At 39.8% G+C, this 23,569-nt stretch overlaps 2 protein-coding genes across 2 annotated transcripts in view; both read left to right on the top strand.

The window, feature by feature from the left end:
• HSD17B12 (hydroxysteroid 17-beta dehydrogenase 12) overlaps positions 1 to 1,692 on the top strand; it is an 85,010-nt gene extending 83,318 nt beyond the window's left edge. Inside the window, 1 exon segment of the mRNA XM_050335275.1 lies at positions 18 to 1,692. Coding sequence (XP_050191232.1) covers positions 18 to 122 — 105 coding nt within the window. The 3' untranslated portion in view covers positions 123 to 1,692.
• A 1,420-nt stretch (positions 1,693 to 3,112) lies between these two features.
• On the top strand, positions 3,113 to 23,569 carry ALKBH3 (alkB homolog 3, alpha-ketoglutarate dependent dioxygenase). Its single transcript, XM_050335973.1, has 9 exons — positions 3,113 to 3,238; positions 4,561 to 4,673; positions 5,860 to 5,894; positions 6,820 to 6,867; positions 8,448 to 8,551; positions 9,748 to 9,836; positions 12,737 to 12,946; positions 20,254 to 20,352; positions 20,883 to 23,569. Exons 1-9 carry the CDS (start codon positions 3,169 to 3,171, stop codon positions 20,973 to 20,975), a joined length of 861 nt encoding a protein of 286 aa, XP_050191930.1. The 5' UTR covers positions 3,113 to 3,168; the 3' UTR covers positions 20,976 to 23,569.

The raw sequence follows: 23,569 nt of genomic DNA, 5'->3' as shown, positions 1-23,569 counted from the left end.
TTTTTTTTTTTTTTTAGGCATGGGTCTTCTCTCTTCTGCCTACATGTACTGCCATTAACTTACTCATGAAAACAAACAAACAAGTAAGGGCTCGTTATTTGAAAAAAATGAAGCAGAAGTAAGTTGGAGACAACTTGATCTTGTAAGCCTGGGACTCCTGCAGGTTCCATAACATGCTGCAGCATCAAGCAGACCTAATGTTTTAAACATCTTCAATTGTAGGTGTACTTTCTAACAAGCAAAACAGTCTTGTTTTCAGGATACAGGTGAAATAAGACTGTTGACTTTCAATATTGAATTAAAAATAGGCTTTATTTGTTTATAGATATTATGAGGGGGGAAGTGCTTTGAACTAAAATTGCACTATGCTTTAAGAAATACTTTCATGGACTTGATCAGACATCATGACGTTGAGGAACATCTTGGTTATATCGTGTCCATCACATGTATGTATTGTGCTCATGGGTGAAGGGCAGAAAAAGAGTAGTACTCACAGGTGGGCAGGAGAGGGAAGAGAGCATATTTATTTAAAAAGGTAACCTAGCACTATTTCCAGAGTATTGACCTCTTTCTCAGCTCAGGTTTTGGGTACTTACAAGGATTCTGCCATGTCAGCCAGCTCATGAATGCTCCCCTGCTTACATGGTCCAATGTGATTTTTTTGGTTATGAACTTGAGGGAAATGGGCCAAAAACCAAAATAAGTGTAATAGCTCATCTATAAATATATACATAAAATAACATTGCAAAAAGCAGTTAAATTCTTGGGTCTTGAATATGGTTCTACCTTTTCAGTAATATGTAATCTTCACAATTTGTAATAACATTTTTAAAAGTTCGGTGCCTGCTCTTTGTAATAGGTGGTGATAACACAATGTAGATAAATGTCACAAGTTACATGTTATGTGCTGGTTGCTATGTAAAAGATTATGGGTACTTTAAATACAGAGCTTGAAATGAGTTACTCTCCTTGCATGGTGATTAAATTATTTCTAAAGTATGTATCAGTCTGTCTTTTTGGTGAGGCCTTTTGAAATGTGAATCCTGAATATTTAGACAGCTTTAAAAATGAGAACCAGTAAACTTCCTTAAATGTAGAACATTTTTAATTTAGTCTTGATTTGTTTCATGGTTCTATTCTAAAATGAAGTGCTCCAGTGAGGCTTAAGTTACCTGACTTCAGGACACAGGGATCAGAGTACATGTGAGAAGTCTGCACTACTGTCTTCTGTATTTAGCTACTCTTTATTTAAAGATTTTGATCTCTAACATTCCTTTTTATAAAAATAAAATGTGTAAAACTTGCAAGGCAAATGAAATTTCAAGGAGCTACCACTGTTTTCTGTGGTGACTTCATGTGATTGAAGAGGGGAGGTTGTTTTCTATCCCTCAAAGAATAATTTCAAGCTCTGATTTTGAAGTAAGATGTGTTGCACTGAGACGTGATTTGGGGCTAACATTTCTGTACATTGAAAAAACCTGAATACCGATGCAATGGTGCTGATCAAATCTGAGATGCAGATCCTATCCCATAGTTTTCTTAATTTTTTGGAACAGGGATGGTAAAGTCAGTGGTATTAGTTCTGTAAGAGCACATGATTTGGATTGCTCTGTATCTGATGTGGAAGCATTGGTCTAAAAAAATCTGTATGTTTCTGACTTTGTAAAACAAATAAAATGGAAATTACTCCAACTCTTTAATGTGTTGTTCTTTTTCTTTAAAATGTTTGCCTGTACATTCAAATGCCTGATTGTCCTTTATCGTGTATAATAACACAGTGAAAATTACTGTACTTTTGCATGCCAAAACCAAAGCTTTCGTTAATCAGTTTTCCTGGCTGTTATCTGCTCCCTGTCTGGGCTGCATCTGGCACAGCATCACTGGCTGGTCAAGTGAGGTGATTGTTCTGCTCTACTCTGCACTAGTGTGGCCTCACATCGAGTCCTGTGTACAGTTTTGGGTGCCACCTTATAAAGATACAAAGCTGTTGGAGAGTGTCCAAAGGAGGGCAGTGAAAATGGTGAAGGGCCTTGAGGGGAAGCCATACAAGAAGTAGCTGAGGTCACTTGGTCTGTTCAGCCTGGGGAAGAGGAGACTGAGGGGAGACCTCATTGTGATCTTCAGCATCCTTGTAAGGAGAAGCAGAAGGGTAGGTACCAATTTTTTTCGCTGGTGACCAGTGACAGGACCCGAGGGAGTGGCCTGAAGCTGAGTCAGGGGAGGTTTAGGTTGGATATTAGGAACAAGGTTGTCACCAGAGAGTGGTTAGGCACTGGAACAGTCTTCCCATGGAAATGGTCATGGCACCAAGCCTGCCAGAGTTCAAGAAAGTGTTTGGACAACACTGTCAAACACATGGTGTGATTTTTGGGGCTATCCTGTGCAGTGCCAGGAGCTGGACTTAAGATGGTCCTTGTGGGTCCCTTCCCACTTGGGATATTCTATGATTTAACAGTGCTGGTATTTTAAAATCACTGGAACACAAAATAAATTGTTAGGACTAATTAAGCTATTAATAAGAAATAATTATCTCCAACTAACAATTTGCTAACTATTGAAGGTACTTGGAAAGGTATGCTCATCCAACTGGCACAGATGGAGGGGTGTCCCCGTAAAGGGGGTTCTCGGAGCCTGTAGTCACCATGTTGTTGTGTTGGGCATGCTGCAGTTTGGATTCCTATTCTCATGCTTCTGCTCAGGTCTTTTATTTTCTAAGCTGCAGCAGAGAATTGCTAACTTTAAGTAAAATTCAGGTAAAAATTTAACCTAAATTGCACTGACTTCGATTTTGAATGCCTGTTCACCTTAGTGACTGAGGTACTGTGTACTCAGTAGCTGCCCGTGTGCTTGGGAATATCCTGGGCACCTGACAGGGCGTTTCTGTTGGTATCAGCCTCGTCCCCTTGCACCGCTGCTTCCAAAGGTGTTTTTGTCACCGGCGCCACGCAAGAGCCGGAGCAGCGTGGGAGGCGAGTTGGGTGCCTGCTCCTGCCGTCCCGGGGGCAGGGAGCCTTTAGCTCCACCTCTGCCGCCGGAGGGCGGAGCGCAGGGCTGGCAGTGGGGCCCGGCCGCAGGTTCAGCCGGGCCGCTGGGGCCCTCCGCTGGTGGAGCGGAGCGGAGCGGAGCGCCGGGCCGGGCCGGGCCGGGCCGGGCGGAGGCAGCGCGGGGATGGCGGAGCGGCGGCTGCGGGCCCGTGTGCAGGGCGGCTGGGCCGGCGGCCCGGCGGGGCGGCCCGCAGGTAAGGAGCCCCGACAGCCGCCTCGCCCGCGCTGTGCGGCGCCCCGGGCGGGCCCGGCGCTGTAGGAAGCGGAGGGGCTGCCTTCCCCCTTCCGCCTTCCCCCTTCCCTACAGACGGCGGGGAGGACACTGCCGGCCTGGGCGCGGCGGCGAGCGCCGGGCGGCGGGCCCGGCCTCCGGATGCGCCGCTCCGAGGAGTGGCCTCGCTTCCCCCGCTCCCCTCGGTAGCTGAACTGCAGGTGTCCCAACCCAGTTTTTGAGTAAAATCTCTACGTGCGGCCCTTTTGGGTGCAGAACGCAGGGTATGGATGTGTTGCCAGTGTGCACACTGAGGCGAGTGCACTGTGCTCATCTCCCGGCGAGATGAATGAGGCGAACAGAACTTGGTAGAGCTGACTTGTGTGAGAATCAGTAGTCACTTTTTATTCGTAAAACACAATACATGCCTTCGTTTACCTTTTCACGGTGAAAATATTGCAAGATAAAAGAGAGCTACTCGAAAGGCTGGAGTTAACATCACAGTTCTTTTTAACAAACATTGAAACCAAAGCATACAGAGGCAGGAGACCACTTTGTATGTTTCCAGTCTTGTAGGAGGGACTGGTTTGTTTTTGTGAAAGTGCTTAAAACTCTGTTTCACTCGCCTGATTCCCTTTCCCATAAAGCTCCCATATCTCTGCAGACTGAGCATCCTAGGCAAGCTGATTTTTTTTTTTTTTAATTGTAAAAAAATGTAGCCAGCTACTGTGATCTGTGCATGTGGCCTGTAAATTTTCTGTCACACGTGCATTTTATTCTGTCTATTCCTAAGGGAATTTAAAAAATAAAAATTTTTCCATCTTTTGAATTATATAGAATTAAGATTTTGTGTCAGACCTCTTTTAAAGCCTGTTTGCACGTATAAATGAAACACATGAATTCATATGCCTGAGTTCCTCTTCCGTGCTTCCTAATTTAAAAACCTAGTTTTAATAAAAGTATTTTTCTCTTTTATTTTTTTTTCCCCAAAAAAGATGCAGGAGAAAGTAGTTTAGCTTCATGGGACAATTTCTGCTGGCATGTCATAGGTATTTGTTGTAGAATTGAAAGGTTCTAGATGCCATGCTTTCTGATAAAATAATGCTTTCATTTCTGTTTGTCTATGGATATAATGAATATATTTTAAAAAATTTCAATTCCTGTGCAGTTTTAAGTCCTGGAGTTTCTGACAAGCAGAGGAGAATACTCCAAGCAATGATTCTGTAAACTCTTCCTAACTATATTTTTTTGTACGATGATATTCTATTTCGAGTGAACCTTCTTTTTTTTCTCTCTTTGCTCTAGCACCTAAGGCACCTGTGGTGAGCAGCCTTGCGCCTGCAGGTGCCAGACCAGCATGGATGAGGAAAGATCATCCTCACACTCAAAAGCAATTTGTCTTTGAAAAGCCATCAGAGGTAAAAATTACACAGTAACTAGCAGAATCTTATCCATGATTAAACTTCAAATGATAAAAATTATAAAAAGGATAAAAAGTACTTTAGAATATGGTCTGTTGTTTAAAAACAATTAAAAACAGCTGAGCTGAAGTATGGGCTTTTACAAAACAGAATTTGCAGCTATCTTGCATATAATGGCAAACAGGAAAATTACTGTTCCTCTATTTAACCTGTTCGTAACTACTGTTTTTTTTCACAGGACTGAAAGAATATGTTCTCCTAAATATTCAGAATGATGCAATGTCCTAAGCATTGAGCTCTTTTTGTTTCCCTCAGTTGGGATATCTGTCTTGTTGCAGGCAAAGAGTATAGGATTTGTTTTATACACTTAATGTCCCGTGAGCAGATGAAGATTATTGTGCTCTTTGGAGAAAGAGGGCTGTTCCCTTCTTGGGAAAAAAAATAAATCATGAACACTTCTTTCTAAGCTAGACTTATTTCAAATGCTTGGAAGAATTTAAGATGGTCTGGGAAGATTCACCTTTCTCTGTGGCAGAGCCCTGTTATCTATATAGTACTATATTTTGATCCTCTTGCTGGTGCAGTGCAGTTCCTCCTTGCATTTCAGCACTCTGAGCTCAGAGCAGAGAAGCAGAAATCCCTGAGACAACCAAAATGATAGCCAAGGCTGGATTAAACTACTCTGTCTTTTGTTTTAACAAAAACCAGCTATCTCAGCTGTGCAGACAATTTTACAGCATCAGCTCCGGCTATGTTTGGCTTCCCTTGTGTTTTGCTCACTGACTGAGGCCTGGGGTTTGTTCATCCATCCTAAAGTTAACCTAGATTTTTACTTATGTAAGGATATTTTAATAAATACAAGGATAAAAATTTTCTTGGTTGCAGTTGATAAATAGCAAGTATTATAATAAATCCAAATAATTTAGAAATCAATGTCCTTTAGGGGGCAGTTGATTGTTAAAAACCAGCCTGCAATGGTAGCTGCATTTGAGAGTTTCTGTGGTGTGGAGAGAGCAGGTGGGCTGTTACTGCTCCTGGATTGTCCAGAGTTATGTTTTCTCACTGGCATATCAGTGTGTGGCTATGCAGAGTCACTAGAGAAGACTTTTAATTCCATTTGTCTAGAGTGTACCAGGTACTTAAATATTTAATATTCACTGTGCACTCTCTTGTTACCTTTCAGGTGGAGCGCAGAGTTCCTGAGGCAGGTGTGATAGAGTGAGTACACTGCTGACTTAACTGTCCCTCCTGCAGTTTTTCTGTCATTATGGTCGGTGGGAATCTGCTGGAAAAGAGTTCCTTTTTCACACACAACTGCCATGCCTTTGGAAGAAATTTCAGTGGAAAATGTGGACTTTCAACCCTTTATCCTGAGCTGAGCATATTATCAGGAGAGTCCAAGTCTGTTAACTGGCTTTTATAGCTTTGGCATAGCTGTGTAAGCCAGGAATAATTATTAATTGCACATTCTGGTTCAACAGAACTGCCATTATGTCTTCTTTGGTTAGCAGTGTACATTTTCCTGGAATAGTCCCATGTGTAAACTATGCTGGAAATTACTTGCACTGGGATATACCAGGAGTATAGTATGACAATTTCTTTGAAGGCTCGGAAGTGAACCTGGATATTTGTAGATCACCTACCTTTTGTATTGAAATGTGCTTTTTTTCAGAATAACTTTGGCATGAGGTGTGACCGAGTGTGGTGGTGTATGGTGAAGTTAAAGATAATGAAAATTAAATATTCTTCAGTTTGGCTGTCTTGGTAGAATTTTCTTACTCAGTGTGCCTATAAATGCAAGCATAGTGATCCGAGCGCAGTCTTGTGTGGTTGTCTCCTTTAGGTTCCTTCTAACATCCCTGTTTTATTTATCTCTAGAGCCCTAAAACTGTGTATTGAGCCTTTGGTGAAAGGAAAGACAGGAAGTGCACACACACTCATTTGCTTCTGCAGCACTCCTTGCTGCCTTACTCTGACCTCTATCTCTGGGACGTTATTGCTTCCCTTTTTTAATTTTCTTTTCTTTTTTAAAGAAAAATTTCCCTAGTCGAGGCCTGCAGCAAATGTAGTCTGTACTACTCAGTCTGAGATAGTTTCTTGTTGTTTATCTTTCTGATGTCTCTTTTCCTTTCTACATCCTAAGCAAGCCTGGTGTGTATGAGCTCAGCAAAGGACCAACTGGCATTTCTAGGTAAGTGGCTGAAACTTGTTACTTGCTTTTGCAGAGTGATGTGCTGATACTCAGATTTCTGAAGCCCAGTCTCTGCAGAGCGTTCTGACTCTAGCAGCTGCACGCTGCCCTTCCTGTGTATCACCTGTTTAGAGTACTCTTGGAAATACTTTGAGTATCAGGTAGCAGAGATTTGCGTGGTTCTGAGCAGCACTGAAGAGATGAAAAATAAACCTCTTGACATCTAGTCAAGAGTACTGCATCTGGTGTGCTTGTCTGGCATAAGCACAAGGGGCTTTGTCCATTTGATTCATGATTCAGAATAAGTTGCTGCTGGAAGTTTGAGTTGGTATTCCTGTATTAGCAAGTGCCTGATGTCTTGTGTTGTACAGTTAAGAGCTGCCAAAATCTTTTAGCTGTAAATTGGACTTGTTTGAAATTAATCTAATGAAAGCATTTAACTTCAGGCAGGTTTGGTAACTTTAGCGATGTCCCTTTTGCTTATATGCCGTGCCTTAATTATTTCAACTTCAGGGCACTTCAAAACAATACCTACTTGTTCTGTGATTTTACTAACTAAATGCATTTTACTTTACCCTGCTGACTTAACTGCAATATCAGTATTAATCATTTCTTCTGAATTTGATAGATTTTTATTAATAGTGGAAAAAATGCCAAGGACATAGTAATTTTTTGTGCATTTATTTAAATTAATTTCTTCTTATTGTTGTATTATTTTATTTTTGTGTCTTCATCTTAGTTTCTTCTAAAGCCGCAAATAAATTTTTAAAGCATTTTGAAAAGTAAAGGCTTTGACCAGCTGGAAGGAAACAAGATACACAGCCAGCTGGGTTATTCTTCATTTTCTGGAGTTTGTTTTCATAATATGTTGATGGAATATATATATTTTGGGAAAGTTAATAATCAGATTTTGCATCTTTTTTTAGCACCTTTACCACTTATTGTCATATCTTTGGAGCATGGATTACTTGTGAAAGTCCACTGCTGTGAGCAGCATTCCTATTCTGCAGCCACTACAGTGGCTGTAGTTCCTGAATGCTTGTTAGTACAGTCAAAACATCAAATGTACATAGAGAAATAAAAAAAAAATAGGAGAGATTAAATACTGTAGGGTTCTTGTGCTCAGAAAAGGAGAATAGAATGACAGTAGGGATAAAGGGCTATCAAATTCTGAGCAACATGGAGATGGTGAATAAAGGGCAATTATTTACTTATGTTGATTGTATTACCATAATCAGGGCTATCTGATTCATCAGATGTGAAGCAAAAGAATGCCTTTTTTCACAGTACATTGCTGATTCTGGGATTCATGGTATATTGGTGGTGTCATGTGTTTTTATAAGTTTTGAAAACCAACTATACATTTGGTGAGAGTAAGACTCCACAGGAGCTCTTCTGCTCTCTCCTTCACACCTGCTTTTGCCTGGGGTCACAAACAGGATACTGGACTTTGACTTTTGATCTGATTCATTACAGCCGTTTTTAACTGCTTTGAGAATCCTGGAAATTAGAATATTTTACCCAAGTAGGTATAGAAATGTTTATTCCTTCCTTCTTTTCTTCATCTTTTTTGTCCTTAGGATTCATTTGATTCCTGGCTTTATTGACTCAGAGCAGGCAGACTGGATGTTTGAACAACTTCTTCAAGACATACCCTGGGGTCAGAGAACTCACATCAGGCAGGGTAAGGCAGTGTGTAGACCAGCTTTTCAGGTCATTCCCAGGTCAATTCCGTAACAAAATCTGTGCATTGTTTGTAATTGTTTTTATTTTTTGTATTACCACTCCTTCAAATTTCCTTGCAGGTTTTCTGTGCATATCTGAAGAGTACTGCTGCTTATTTTTCAGTCTCTCCCACCTTGTTACTATTGTCAATTAAATGAAATCTTTCCAAATTAAACTTGCCTGTCATCTCTAGTTCCTTTTCTCACTCTTATTTTAAGATTAAGTCTGGTCACCATCCCTTCATATAGTGATGCTGTAAAAACTGTTCTTTGACGTTTCTGCTGCAAGGTACATGTTTTTCCTCTTTCACTTAAAATCCCTGCAGAGCATGTTCCTTTTCCCTTGTCTTTGCTTATTAGTTCCAGTAGTGCAGTAAGAGAAGAGACTGCTATTCTGTATTTGTTCGCTAAGGGGCACCTGTTCTAGCTAAATTTCAGATTTCAGTCAGGAACAGATGTAAGATAATATATCAGAGTAGTGGAAGAAAGACTGGAAAATGTCTTCAACGTGTATTTCTTGGCTTGTAATAAAGGTACAGTATAATGGAGAATGTTACCTGTCAAACATGAGAAATAGTTACCAAGATAGTCTTTTCAGAAGTTGAAAGTATTTTTAACTTTATGCTTGTGTTACACCACAGATCAGACATGCATTTGGCAAAATATTACTTGTGTCTGACCTTGCTACATTCTGCTTCTGTAATGTCCCATTGATGCTACTGTCCTTTCCACTTCACTCTTTCCAGTGGATCCCTCTGCATCTTGCAATTTATGCCAGCATATTGGGCACTGGAACCAGGAGAATATAAACCAATCCAGAATTATAAATCAAGTGTCAGTTTCATTTTGTCATCTTTAACTCATCCAGTCCTTGCCCTGTCTGGCATAGGGGCAAGCAAATGGATGTGGTTTCAAGATTCTGGCAAGGTAATTCCTCCTGCAGAGACAGGCCTGATTTTGAATAATCTTATTCCTTCATATGAGTTCATTACGCAAAGCTGAGGATTTTAAAGGTCTGCTTTTTAATTTTAGGTGAATGGACAAGTGAACTTGATCTCTTTTTGATCAAGTTTCTTGGCAGAATTGCATCATCTTTCCGTTTTCAAACCCTTTGATAAGGCAACTGAGAAAGTCCTCCTGTTTTTCTTTTTTTCAGAAGTATCTTTTGAGGAACCACGGCTTACATCCTGGTATGGGGAACTTCCTTACACCTACTCCAGGATAACAATGCAACCAAATCCAAATGTATGTATATGCTTACCATTTCCTTATATTATTGCCTACAGAGAAATCCTTTGCAGAGATCAAAAAACAATAATTCCCTCTATCCTTTACTCTTATGTAGAGTATCTGTAAGCTTTTCATTTGTAATCAGCAACAGATTCTACTGGATTGTGGACAATTTTATAAAATAAACTTTATGAGTGGCTTGCCTGAGAGGAGCGTGATTTAGTTGCTAAATGTTGCCAAGAGAAAGTTATCTCTCTGGAGTTTAAAGGTCTGCTTTGGATGAAACTTTGAATGGCTGTGTGTGACTTACTCCAAGCATCTTTATATGGGAGGTTGTAGTGCAGCACAGTCCTACTGAGTTTTTTGTTGTATAGATACAATAATAGCAATCACTGAAATAGTTCCTTTCAGAAACACTTAGATTCAGTACTGCTTAAATGAGAGGCATATTTTGATTCCTGTGTGGATGCAATGAAATTCACACATGCAACCAGTCTGCTCAGCAACTCCAGATTGTATGAGGTAATTTCCCACGCTGTTTTGGAAGAGTTAAAAACCTTCTGAATGACAGAGTGATGTTTTGTTCCTGCTCGTGTGCTCTCCCTCTCTCTCCTTCTCTTCCTCCTCTGTCTCTCTGTCTTCCAGCCTGTTGTCCCATCAGCCTGTCTGCTGATACTGCTTTGTTTGGAATTTCCATGGCAGCAGGCTACAGTGTTCTGAACCACAATTTAGGTATCACTGTTGAAGGCTGGGTAGCTTGAGAGAAAAGTGTCCCGAGTCCCAAAACTGTTGCCGAAGCAGGGTACCTCCTAGCAGGGCTCACTTTGGGAAAAGTTGGAAAAGACATTATTTAACATGGTGAGTTGTGAAGGTTTTGCAGTCTCAAAGATACTGCAGTTAAAAATTATAACTTGTGCAACTTGTGGTGGGAAAATAGGCAATTTCTTTTTTTGTACTCATTTGTGATATACTAATTTAAATGGACTTCTGGAAGTTGAGTGGCTTTAGGGACTGGAACTGCTCCCACAAAATCGTTGTGTTGTACACTAATGACTTAAATCCAGTTCAGAACTGCCTATTGTGGAAGCCATTGCTGCTCAGGTTGGATAGAGCCCATATACCCTGAATTTACAGTTTTGTCTCAGTTTGCATAAAGATCAGAGTTAGCATTCATTGGGCCACTAGCTTGTTTTTCTCATCCAAAAGGTACAAGGCCTAAATCAGTCACACATGCTGATTCTTTTATCCCTGAATAATTCATCTGTTTACCAAGAGAAAGAAACTCGAACAGAAAATTAGATGCACTGGGAGCTGGGAGCCAGTCCTTCTCTGGCTGCCCATGGGCAGATACACAGGCACATGGACACCCTGACATTTCACTTGGCTTTGTATATGGCAATACCTGAAGCCTAGAAGAAGCAGTGGATGGTATAAAAAGCACAGTCCTTACCTGTAGAAAAGGATTCCTATCACAAAAATATCCTGAGTAAAATGTAATTTAGTGCACAGCTTGGTCAAAACCAGTTACTGCCTTAAACACTTAATCTGCAGGAGTAATTAGCTTTGTGTGCCTCCTTTTTTGTTTCATAAGAGTTGGTGTGATTGCAGCATTGCTTGATTTAATCCAGTGCTCTTGCCTAAATGAATTTTGGTATTAGAAAATGTTTCTTTGTGAGCAGTGATATAGTTGGTGACACAGTAATGTTTCAACAAAATTACTTCAAAATGCAGCAAGTTTTTAGTGGGGTTTCCAGTAAAAAATCCACTATATGGTAACATATTCACTAATACATACTTTTGTGGAAGTATGGAATTAAAGAAATCTGGTCCTAGTTGGTCACTGAAAAGTGCTTTCAATAATTCCTGTTGTACTCTTATGCACATCCAGGCAGCCCAATTGCAGGCAAACCCTTTTTCAGGTGGTATTACTGGTTTCCCTACATTTCCCATAGCTGCAAGCTATATTTATGTATAATTAATTATTCACATGATGCTTAATCCTTGAAGGAGTGACTTAGAAATACCCCAGTAGAGAAAGATGGTATTTGAGGCTCTGGCAGTGTGACCGGTAAGTTAAATGCCCCTTAAATATGGGTACATTTGTAAAGAAGGAAGTGCAGCCTTGATTATTAGAGGTGGATACTAGAAAATAGTTCCTGCTGTCTGTTGCTTCTTCTGCCAGTGATGCACTGGAAGATTTGGAATCATATTCTTATCCTCTCTTGATCTCTATTTCTGCTTATATAATGGGCAGAAATTCTGGCCTACATTACTTTGGCTTTTTTTCTTTCTTTATATACTTGTATAGCTCTTAAAAGCATTCTGACAGATGAAAGTCGTGATGTAAGTTTATAACATTAATAATTGGACTGACTTGTAATGGAATGTGCAGAGCGCCCTGGGCTGTGGACTCAGCAAGATGTTAGCAAAGGGAAGGATGAAATTCCAGCCAGTCACATTGGTTCTGTGACCCACTGGAAAGTTACAATGTTGGAGTCAAAACCCCAGGAGGTGGTGAGTTGAGCTCAACAAGCTGTGCTGACAGAGCGGGGACAGGGGGCCATGTTAGGCCAACTGCCTCCTCTTGTTCTCTGTCAACAGCTGCAGGCAATTGAGAGTGTATCATTTAGTCCCTGATTGCCTGCATTAGTGTGAAAGGCAGCCTGGCTTCACAGTTTCAAGAGATGATTTAGTATTGAGCGATGGGTAACATATGCATATTTCCCAGAAAGCCTGTTCCTCCACCGTGCTAAAAATATGATCAGAATTGTGGTGAGTCATTTGTTTGATTATAAGTTTATTGTGATTCAAGTGCAGTATATTTTGTTCCTTAGTAGTTTTCACCCTGTGTGTTTTGTTACCTGCCGCTCGCCTGCTTTCGCTGCATTTACCCTTCCCCTCTGCATTGACCACAGTGGCATCCCCTGCTGACTGTGCTGAAGGAGCGCATTGAAGAGTTCACTGGCTGCACCTTCAACTCTCTTCTCTGCAACCTCTACCGAAATGAGAAGGACAGTGTGGACTGGCACAGTGACGATGAACCATCACTGGGAAAAAATCCCACCATTGCCTCACTCAGCTTTGGTGCTACTCGGACGTTTGAGATGAGAAAGAAACCTTCCCCTGTGAGTGTTTATATCACACTTAGACAGTCTTATAGCTACTCATATGTTTATTATTTTCCCCCTGTTTAGAGAACTTAATTACAAAAGCTTTTCATAGTTAACAATGAAAGCAGAACTAGTAAAGTTCTGTGGAATAAACATATGGATCAAGAAATCCATCACATGGAACGTGAAATCCTGAGGATGGGGATAGGGCCACTCTAATAGTGTGCTGTAGTGAAATGGCGACCTGAATAAGGGTCCTGGTACTTGAAATGAGATCAGTGATGCTGAAAGTCGACTTATTCTGTGCAAGTGAATCAAAGAGTTGGTACCATTTTCTTAAACTCAGGCCAACGTTATGTAAAGCATAATGTGGGATGAAGAGTAGTTCTGACTGCTCTTTAAGTAGAAATCCTCTTAACAATATTTTCACTTGGATGTGTGTGTTCAGATTGAGGGACAGTGAGCAAAGGGAAGAAGCTCATTTCATTTCCATAAAATACCATGGAAACTCTTGCATCACATTTCACAGACTAAACAGAGATCCTTTACTTTGATAAGGAGGCATGTGCGGAATATCATTTCAGGAGACAGTTGGTGATTCAGTAGTGAATACTCTTTCTAGATAAAATGCTGTGCTTTGGAATGCTTTGTTTACAAGCCAACTTAAACTTGGCAGTTTGTATTTATCCAGGTAAAAAGATTTTACTTTATTTTAGGATGTCCTTTTCAGATGTATTTTCTGATTGTGTAGTCATTCAGAACTTCAGGAAGAAGTTTGCTGTCTGCTTATGTCACTATTTATTATGAATAAGTAATACAGAAAGCAGAGGTGATGATTATCAGCCTACTGGAAAACTGTGCTGACATAATGAGATCTCCCCATCAAGAGTCACCTTGGGTCACCTAGTCGTGAACAGCAAAGGTCAGAAATCAAACCAGAAAACAAATTTGTATTTTTCACCAGTTCTCTAATTTGTGAATTCTTTGTTGTCTGAAGTGAATTTAATATTGGTCCCTGAGCATGAGATCACATAACCAGTGCATTATGTCAGTGGGCATAGCATGAGTAAGTATCCTTAATGCTGTGTTGATGACAAAATGTCAGCTGGAAAGTTCATTCTTCTAGGAAACTGTAAACGGTTCTTGGATTCATTTCTAGAGGTGCCCGTGTTCCCTATCGATGGGTCAGAAAAAAGCCATTTAGATCTTAGTATAAACTTTGCAGGTTCCCTCCTAAAAGTCAATCTGAGTTCTTGAGTAAGATGTCTTTTTTTTCTATTTTCTGCAAAAACCCCACTATGAACAAAGGGGGAAGTTCAGTCTGTGCCATTCATAGTTGGCCACCTTCTTTGATCTGTTCTGCACAATCTCTTCCCTTTTCTTCCTGAGACGGGTGATTTTCTATAGATATATTCCTCAAGCTCTCCTCATTTTTCTTCAGCACCTTTGACAGGATATTTCTGACTAGCTGAGTCTTGCTATCTGTAAAGTGTATTCCTTTTGCAAGTGCGACATGCCTGTTTCTAGGGTAGAATCCCCATGTGTAGATTGATCTTCAAATAAATTGCTATTAAGTGCATCCTCCGTCTAAAGGAATTCATATTTAATAATTACGTGCCACACATTACGTATTCTTTGCACATTCCCAAAGCCTGCAGTTTTCTGAGAGCATCATATGACACTAGATGCCTTGCTAAGTGGGAGTTACAAGAGGCTTTAATGGAAATTACAACCTTTCAGGCTGTGCCACCAAATAAGTAATTTTCATACTCTGTTGTACTGTAGCATTCTCTCTTTCATTAAGAGAAAGTTAAAAATGTACATATTTGAAGTTTGAACATTACTTTGTTCAAAAGCGAGATACAGGAAGAGCAAAGTAGTCTAGGGAAAAGGAATTCAGATTAATGATCATCACAGACACTCGGGCTCTCCCTTGTTTTAATCTGCCAGTATCAGTACATTGGGCTTTTCAGAGTTAGTCTTCGCTGAGGAGGGAAAGAGAAAGTAAATACTTTTCCTCCCATAATTAAGCCTCTTTGAGGGCCAACATTCTACTGTTTCAGATTCTAGGATTTCAAAGGCCTTCATTTCCCTCTGTTCTTGTAGGTCCTTTTAAGTATTTTGAATTGAAAGATGTAATGAACATACTAGTTGCCTGTGTGGGATCATGTACTGTGTACAAAACAGTATGTACCACAAGTGAGGTCACATCTTGAAAGGCTATTGAAGAGTACTAGATAAGAGTCTACAGAGACTTCACTTCATGTTCGTATCTCTACAAATATTTTCCAGATAATATCTTGAAATGTGAATGAACTTACTAGTGAATAAAATCTTATGTCTCTAACTGAAAAGACAACCAGTAGTGTTGGTGAGTTGTTTCTACTGTCCATGTTTGTGTGAATTTCAACATTTGTCTGGTAGTAATTTGGTAGCGTTTATATAAGCCACTCTGAAACAGTCACACAATGAAATCTTTTTTCCTTGGCAAAAATTAAACAACAAAAAAAGTTACTGAGGTGCAAGTGGTGGGGTTTTTTCCTGAAAATTGTTCTAGGGTGAGGGGAAGGGAAGGTTCAGTCCCCTGGTTTTCTTTTTTGATGAGTACTGTACTGGATGAGTAAGTGTTCGTCATTTAATAGAGGGTAAAGGAGTGTAGAGACATGTGTAGCCTATTGAATCTGCTTAAACAAGCATTCCTTGCAGGTAAATAGTAATAATTCTTGACAGGTTTTCAGCCCAGTGCATGTAAAAAAAGGTAAAAATACATTTCAGGTGTAAATTCCCCCCTGGAATAAGGAGACTTTTCATGGGAATTAACATGATGTCAGAAACTGTTTTATTTTTCCTGCTGGGATTTTTCATTTTAAGCATTCTTTCTTCTAAATACGGACTTTTCTGTTTATTTGGACCAGTTATGTGGTTGCAGCTGATATTTTTCCTTTACTTCAAATGGTTTCTAGGTTTTTTTGGATGCCTACTTGGTCAAAGTCTACAGTGGTCTGGTTTCTTCTATTCCAGTAAATTATTACTTTAACTTTCCTCTTGCTTTCTTGTTGTAGCTCCTGCCTACACCGAAACCAGGAGACAGATGCTTTGCTTTAGAGCTGTGATTCATGCACAGTTCACACACAGCTGCTGGTTTAGTCCACAAGTCCTCTCGTGCTTGTCTACAGCATGTCACCACTGCAGCACTGTGACCTGCTCCCATTCTTCTCACAGCCTCAAGCCCTCAGTCTCACATGTACATGACTTCATCCTCCTGCTCCTGAGAAATTGATTCCACTCTGTTAGATGGGTCTTTTCCAATAGAGTCTCACTACCATTTTTTACTATTGTCATTGCTCAACTCTGAGACCGTGCCAGGTTATCTGATTAGGTTCTCCTGGAGGCTGAGTGTGAAATGCTAGTTCAGCAGTGAAGGGTGGTACTTAAAGTCCCACTAAGCTCCCACGTTCCACTGGGAGGTACTCTGTGGCTCTGGTGCCATAAGGACCAGCTGGGTGCCCTTGTCCAGAGAACTGCTATGAGAACTCTGGAAGGAGTTGAAACACCAGCTGCCAGCTTGCTCTTTTTTCCATCTGTAACCAAGGAAACTGATGGGTGCTGGGAAGAGAGGGAGCTTCACGTGTGTGTTAGATAATAGCAGGATGTTTCTGGTGTTCTAAGAATCAGCCTTCATATGGGTCTGTCCTTGAAATGAATCACTAAAGTACACTCTTTTTCTTCTGTTCTTGAGTAGCTGTTCTAGCAGCAGGTAAAGGTCACCTAGTACTTTTGGAAACAGGCCTGACAGGCCTAATTGAAGACGAATGTGGGGATATGTGGAGTGTAGTAGAAAGAGATTCAGATCAGGATGAAGAGGATTGAACTTTTAGATTGGCATGAAGGAGGCTCACAGACAGCCTGGCTGCAGAGTAGGAGGAGGTGTCATCCACCAGTGTTGGCAGGACTTTTGAAGCTATAGACAAGCAGAGAGGAAGATGGGAGTGCTTTAGAGCTATCTCACTTACAGTCTGCTAGGTCAGCTGCAGAAAGGCTCAGGGAGTTTAAGGGTAGGCCTGTGCAGGCAGGCAAGTGTATTATGTGAGGAAACGGCAATATAACTGATATTCATTATTACTAAACGCATAAAGAAAAGAACCACAGTGAGGATTTTATCAGAGATAGGGAGAATTAACTGGTAAAAATGCAGAAGTACTGATAGATGAGACTACTTTGTTGTGAAGGAGTGTGTTTACACAGCTGGTGGCAGAGGAGTAAACTGGAAAAGAGGGATACAAGCAAGATGAAGTCTGAAAAATAGGAGATCTTTAAGTTTTGTAAGGATAATTCTCTTGGTAGTACGTAAATAGGTGAAGGAGAAGAACTAGAAGCTGGCATTCTCTATGCTGACTTTAGCCGCTGAAAATTATTTTGCATCATTTGCCTGTATAAGTGCATTATTATGTATACTTTTTTCTACAGGATGTTTCCATTTATTTTCCTCATAATAAAAGAAACTTTCACACTACCCAGAACCCGTTTCCTAATGCTATAGCAATAAACTTCCCTTAAGAAACTTAAGAAACTTAAGAGACTTAAGAAACAAACTTAAGAAACTTAAGTTTCCTTAAGAGACTTAAGAAACAAACTTGAGTGGTGTGTACAGATTTATAGTAGATATTTTCTCTTTTTTTTTTTTTTTTTATTTTTGATACCATTTTAAGAAAACAATCTTGATGGAATCCAGGAGTACTTACAGATTTTGTATTCACAGCTTCGCATCAAATCATACTGAGCTTTCCTCACTTATTAACTGTAGTTACTGTAATTACTGTACTTGGACAGTGTAAAGCTTGGATTGTATTAAATGTGGATCTCAAGATTATGAAAATTCTAATATACTAAAAACCAGAACAGTTGCTTTACTATACCTATTCTTGTAAGCAGCTGGTTTTGTAATACACATACAGAATTACAAAGTGAGTGGATAAAAGTTACCTGATGTACTTCTTTAGGTGTTTGTTACCAGAAAGTCTTTTCTGGCTTAGATGTCAAAAATAAATTTCTTTCATAAACTTTTTGACCTCTGAAACTCAACTGAGTTTTCTGTATGTCATCATCTTTAGGGATAAAAGCTCTTAAATGAGCTCTGGTTGACACTGTTAGTAGTGACATGTAAGAAGGTGAAACCTTACTAAATTCACTGGCTTATCGAAACCAACTGACATAAAAATCTCTTTCTCTAAGTAAAACAATGCTCAGAGATTCCCCATTTAAAACAGAAAGTAACTGTTGCTTTTACATAGTGACTTTTCTAAGCCAAAAGGATGTTTTGTCATGAATCATTTATCTTAGCAGAATTCCTTTTTAATCAAGATGAGCAAGAGATCAAAATAAGCCCACTGTTGTCCATCCACAAAGTGAAATGATGTAATCCTCTGAAATAGAAAACAGCCATGCAATGGTATTTCTCTGCTTTTCATCAGCAGTCATGTTTATAATACCTATTTTTGAAATTTTTTCCTTGTTTTCACTGAAGTTAAGAAAATGTTTTTGGCATTACACCTTGCTTCTAATAGAGTGAGATAAATAGCTAATAATTCTAGAAGCTTAAAAATATATTTTACATTGTCTTTGCAAAGAATACATATTAAAAGTGTTTCTGAGTGCCTTCAGCTCCCCTTGATTCCAGAGGCTGAGTGAGCTTAATCAATCACCAGCACAGCCTTGGGCCCTTAGGTATCCCCAAGGAATGCAGAAGTCTGGAGTGGACAGCCAGTGAGTGGTGGCAGTTTCACCAGCAATATTGAATAGTTCTCTCATGCTGGGACTTCTGATCCCAGATGTGAACAGAAAGTGACAGTGATGCAAATAAACAGTCAATTACATCAACTGGTGCTTTTTATTGTTGGGAACTGATTTGATCCCAATCCAACTCTTTTGCATTTTAGAAGATTTGCAGTCTTCCCTTCTATCTGCATTTTTTTTGTAAACGCACACACTCACAGCTGTTCTTCTGAAAATCAAACTCTGTTTTAGTCTAGGACATAATTTTTCCAGTAATTGTTACTTTACCTCATTATTTTGAGCTTTTTGGTGAGCCATGGTCTTTTTAAAAGACAAACCTGTATCAAGTTGTGGCACTGCACAGTTAAGCTTCAAGGAACCTAGTTAAAATTTTTGATTTCCTATCTGAAACTTCCCCGAATTCCTCATTTTAGAGAGTTGCTTTCTGTTTTCCTAGACACCTTCCTAAGTTAGCAATAGAGATCTATAAAAGGTAAAATACATACTGCCATTCTGTATTTGGGGGCATCCTGGATTTCCTATTCACATTTCAATGTTAATGAAATAATTGAAGTGCCAACATTAAGTAGGCCAGATGTTAAATGGAAGTTGTTTAAGGTTTGTAGCAATTTTTTTCTGCAGCTGTTGAAGGCTAAAATGAGAAAATGTTAAAGGATTACATAGAGCATTGTGAAACCTGCCTGTGTGGCATTCTGGAAGATACTAATGTCGTGCGTAGTATGATTTTATGATGAGGTTACTGTCATGATTGTGTTGTCATAATAGACTTCTTTGAGCAATTTGACTTAGCAGTGTATTAGTCTGGTTTAAAATTGGAAGGGATAGTGCCAAGCAATAGAGAGTTGCTATTCCCAGTGATGTGGCATGTGTGAAGACTACTGCTGTGGTGTTACTACGTCCAGTTGCTATATTTCAGCCTTAAAAGAGTTGTACATAATCTAAAGACATATCAAAAGGTTGCAAAAATATTTGCCTTCTATTTTAGCAGTCTGTTTGACTTATTGATGATACAGTTTAAGACAACTCGTTTTACAAGGTACTGTAGGAAAAGGAGATTTATTTAATTTTTTAGATAGGAAAAGCTCTTCATCCAGCTGCTAATACAATACCAGCATGTAATGTCCAAACCAAGGCAAATCTAGAATAGCAAGAAGTGTATTTTTGATGAAGTAGTTAACTTGAAATCAGGGTAGCTATTGCAGAATGTCTCCACACTGAACTGTTTATTTTATGAGTGGATGTTTCCAAAAGGTCCTCAGCCTTGCTCCAGAATTTTGCACTAAATGTAGGAACTTGATGAACTTTACATGTATTGTAGAGGCAGTGAGATACAATGGCTTCTTTCATCCTTAAAATGCTTGACTCCTGGACTCTGTATGAAATACAGATACAGAAATGTTTAGTTAGGCTTCTTGATCTTATAAGAGCTTCCTCCTCCCCCCTTACAGCTTTTTAAGCTCTATTGTAGAGGACTGGTTTTCTGCCAAATGCACGTACCTGCTTCTTCAGTGTCTAATGTTTCTTTTTAGGAAGAGAATGGAGATTATACTTATGTAGAAAGACTGAAAATCCCCCTTGATCATGGGACTCTCTTGATGATGGAAGGAGCTACCCAGGAGGATTGGCAGGTAAGAACTCCCTGACACTGTTTGTGTGGTTTAGTTGCAGTGCAGTTTTCCAAATATGCCCGAGGCAATCCCATAAAGTTATGGGACATTCTGCTTCCAGTGACAGTTGTTTTCCAGGGCATCAGTATTGCTTTCTGTCTTGGAATTTGAAAGCAGACAAAGAAACAACAGGTTTTCTTTCAAGTGCTAAGTGATGCAATAGGAAACAGCTCAGATGTTCCAGCATTAAAGTTCAGTAAGGAAGGTTGCAGCCTGCAGTGGAAAGAGCAATATCAGTATAGGAAGTTGGGATATCAAAGTGTCGTAGCTTAATTTAAGAAGTCTACAGTAATATACAAAGACCTTTTCAGTGGCTCTGAGCAGTCACAGATTGATTTTTTTGCCTTACCGAAACGTTTAGAAATGTGAATAAAAATCCATCACAGGAAATTAAGGTTTTATTCATTGTTTGATTTACCTGTGTTTTAAATGCACAAGGTCATGCATTTTCTTTCTTTTTTTTTTTTTTTTTCCCCTTATACCACTTACAGCATCGAGTGCCTAAGGAATATCATTCTAGAGATGCACGGATCAACTTGACCTTTAGGATCATTTATCCAGAATCCGATGGAGTTTGGAAGTGAAGAGGCACTTGGACATCATTGTGTCTACATCCACAGCAGATCCAGACCCTCAGATGGCTACAGATTTAAAGGAAGCCTTACAGGAACAGAGTTCCATGAAATACATGATGGGGAAAAGAGTCGATGTTATGAAGATCTTTGGCAATCAGAAGCTGCCTGTGTTACGTGGACAGAAATTATATGCTGTTACATGATATTGAACTGCAGGCTTTAATTTTGTGAAACAGCAATGATTGTTCTTATAAGAACACAAAGAACATGAAAGATTTGAGAGGTCCCGTCTGAAGCAGACAGATTCAGTGAGCAGATAGTTTTGCACCTTGTCTTGTCTCTCCTTTACCTGTAAGTGATCTTTGTTTGAAGTAATGACAAGGTGGGATTCTTTGATGTAAAGCCATCTGTGTGTGTGTATAGAAATTATAAAGCTGCGTTTGGTGATGTTCTCAAAGTATTACTCATTTCATCAAGAGGCAGTGCATTGCTGCTTATCTGCAGAGTCTTTTCCAATTAAGCAATCAGTTTCATAATTTAAATTACTACTTGAATTATACCAGTGTCTACTAGAACAGAGGGTCAAGGCTCTTTTCTGCCACGCACTCTGTGGTCAGACTTTATCCTGTTTATCCATGTAGAGAAGACAAAGCAAAGGCAAGTGACAGAGACCTTAGCCATGAGCCTTATCACTCGGGTTGGAGCTGCCTGTGGCTTGAGTATTAGCAGTCCTCCATCCCTGCTGGCTTAAAACTGTTACCTCTGTGCCTCAGGCAGGAAAATAGACACAAAGAGATGCAAAAAAATTACTTGCAGAATTTGTTAATAATTTCTTGGGTTATTTTTTGGTTTTAGCACAACTGAGTTGTGGCTTCCATTGATTTCAGGTGGGAGAGCAAATGTCAGCATCTCTAAAAATTAGACTTGTACTGCCAGATTTGATACCTAGAAGAATTGGGCAAGTATTTGGAACTAAATTATTATAATCACAATGTAATTGAATTGCAAATCTACACTAAGTAGAGTGTAGTAGCACCAGGCACAGTACTCACACTGGTGCTACTGCTCCTAGGTCAATGCATACTGCATTAAAGAATATTACTTGGGGGGTTATCTCTTGAATCTGCTGTTACAGATCAGCAGTCAGCACCTCAGGCCTGATTCTAGGTTAACTGGCTGAAATTCTTCAAGTTTGCCTGCCCCAGGTACGACTCACCTGGTGGTGGGAAGCAGTGAGCTGATGACTGCAGTCTGAATGTTAAGTCAGGTGTGCTGCCTACATGATTAAATTCTCACTGCAGATAAATGGCATCCACTGTCCAGGATCAAAACATAGCTTTGGTCTGTCTTCACTGCCTGCCTGAAGTAGGATCTAAGCACAGGTAAATACTCCATGCCTTGTAACATGTTAGTTTTGTTAAGCAAGCTAACATCCCTCTTTAGGGTAAGAATAAGCTGGTGTTTAGATAATATCTGTCTTTTTTTAGGCCAGCATTTGCTGTGGTTTAAATTCTTGCTTGATGAGAACAGTCAAGTTATAAATACTCAGTTATGCCTATGTTTTAATGTTATTGATGACCTAAAGGACAGACTGTTAAGCCATTTCAGTCTCTGTGATCTGAAATTGGGCAGAATAATTTTCTAGAATCATTTTCTCTACCATACATTCTACACCATACATTATTCTTCTAAAATGAATGAATGTTATTAGAAAACTTACTCTGTTATCTAATGATGTCTTCATTTTCATCCCAGTTTGTACAGAAATATGCTTTTGGAGTATATGTAATGTTAATTCCTTGAATTTTAATCTAATATCTAGGCTCTGTGATGTAACTCTTGGGAATCAGTGTTGAAGGAAGCAGACACTTACTTCCATGTTTACTTTCATTGGGTCACTGGAGCTTTGTGGACCATCCCTGTACGTGTGTCCAGGTTTGGCAGTCCTGTCAGAGAGTGTTTTTCCATAACCACGGGACAGTGCTAATTTCTCTAGGTATTCTGAGAAGGCAACACTGCAGCCTTTATCAGTTCATACAACCTACATTTATTTTTACTGTGTTAAGAGCCATCATGATTGAAGAGAGCATAGGAGATGGGGACAAGTCAGGCACTCTTAACCCCCCTAAACTTCAGCCTATGGAAATCGCAACTCCTTTGAATTTGATGAATCTATGGCACATAACTAATGGTAGGCCCTGGAGGCTGATGCTGTTGTGGAAGAGCAGTTTTTCACTTCCTTTCTTGGTTTCAGTTTATAATGTTTGCAAATTGTAGTTTGGTTTCTTTACTTCCTTTGATTTGGGAGAAGACCAAGTTTTCCTTCCCAGCAATAAAATGATTTATAAGATAAACGCTCTATCCTCCAGAGCTCTGTTCCGTGATACCTTTCTGTTGCTGGGGTCTGCTATGTTCTGTTCTCTCTCATGTGTAAAGTGCGCTGTATCCAAATCTGGTTGTCAGTGGGGAGAAGGCACATGGCATCATTCCTGAGTATCCTGGCTGCAAGGGGAACAGTTGGCCTAGAGGTCAGATTTCTTCGTCATCTGGGAACTTGTGGGTCCTTCCTTCCTCTCCCCACCTCCTCCCCAAAAAAGTCACCT

Source organism: Myiozetetes cayanensis, unplaced genomic scaffold, assembly GCF_022539395.1.
Source record: "Myiozetetes cayanensis isolate MyiCay16 unplaced genomic scaffold, myiCay2020 scf6-25, whole genome shotgun sequence".
Lineage (NCBI taxonomy): Eukaryota > Metazoa > Chordata > Aves > Passeriformes > Tyrannidae > Myiozetetes > Myiozetetes cayanensis.
This window is presented reverse-complemented; position numbering and strand designations above follow the sequence as displayed.

Bases quoted from the DNA above. Each gene is read 5' to 3' on its own strand.
- ALKBH3 (XM_050335973.1), top strand. From the start codon at position 3,169: ATGGCGGAGCGGCGGCTGCGGGCCCGTGTGCAGGGCGGCTGGGCCGGC. The intron at 8,552-9,747 runs GTAAGGCAGTGT...TCTTTTTTTCAG, and splicing joins GAGAACTCACATCAGGCAGG to AAGTATCTTTTGAGGAACCA. The intron at 12,947-20,253 runs GTGAGTGTTTAT...GTTTCTTTTTAG, and splicing joins TGAGAAAGAAACCTTCCCCT to GAAGAGAATGGAGATTATAC.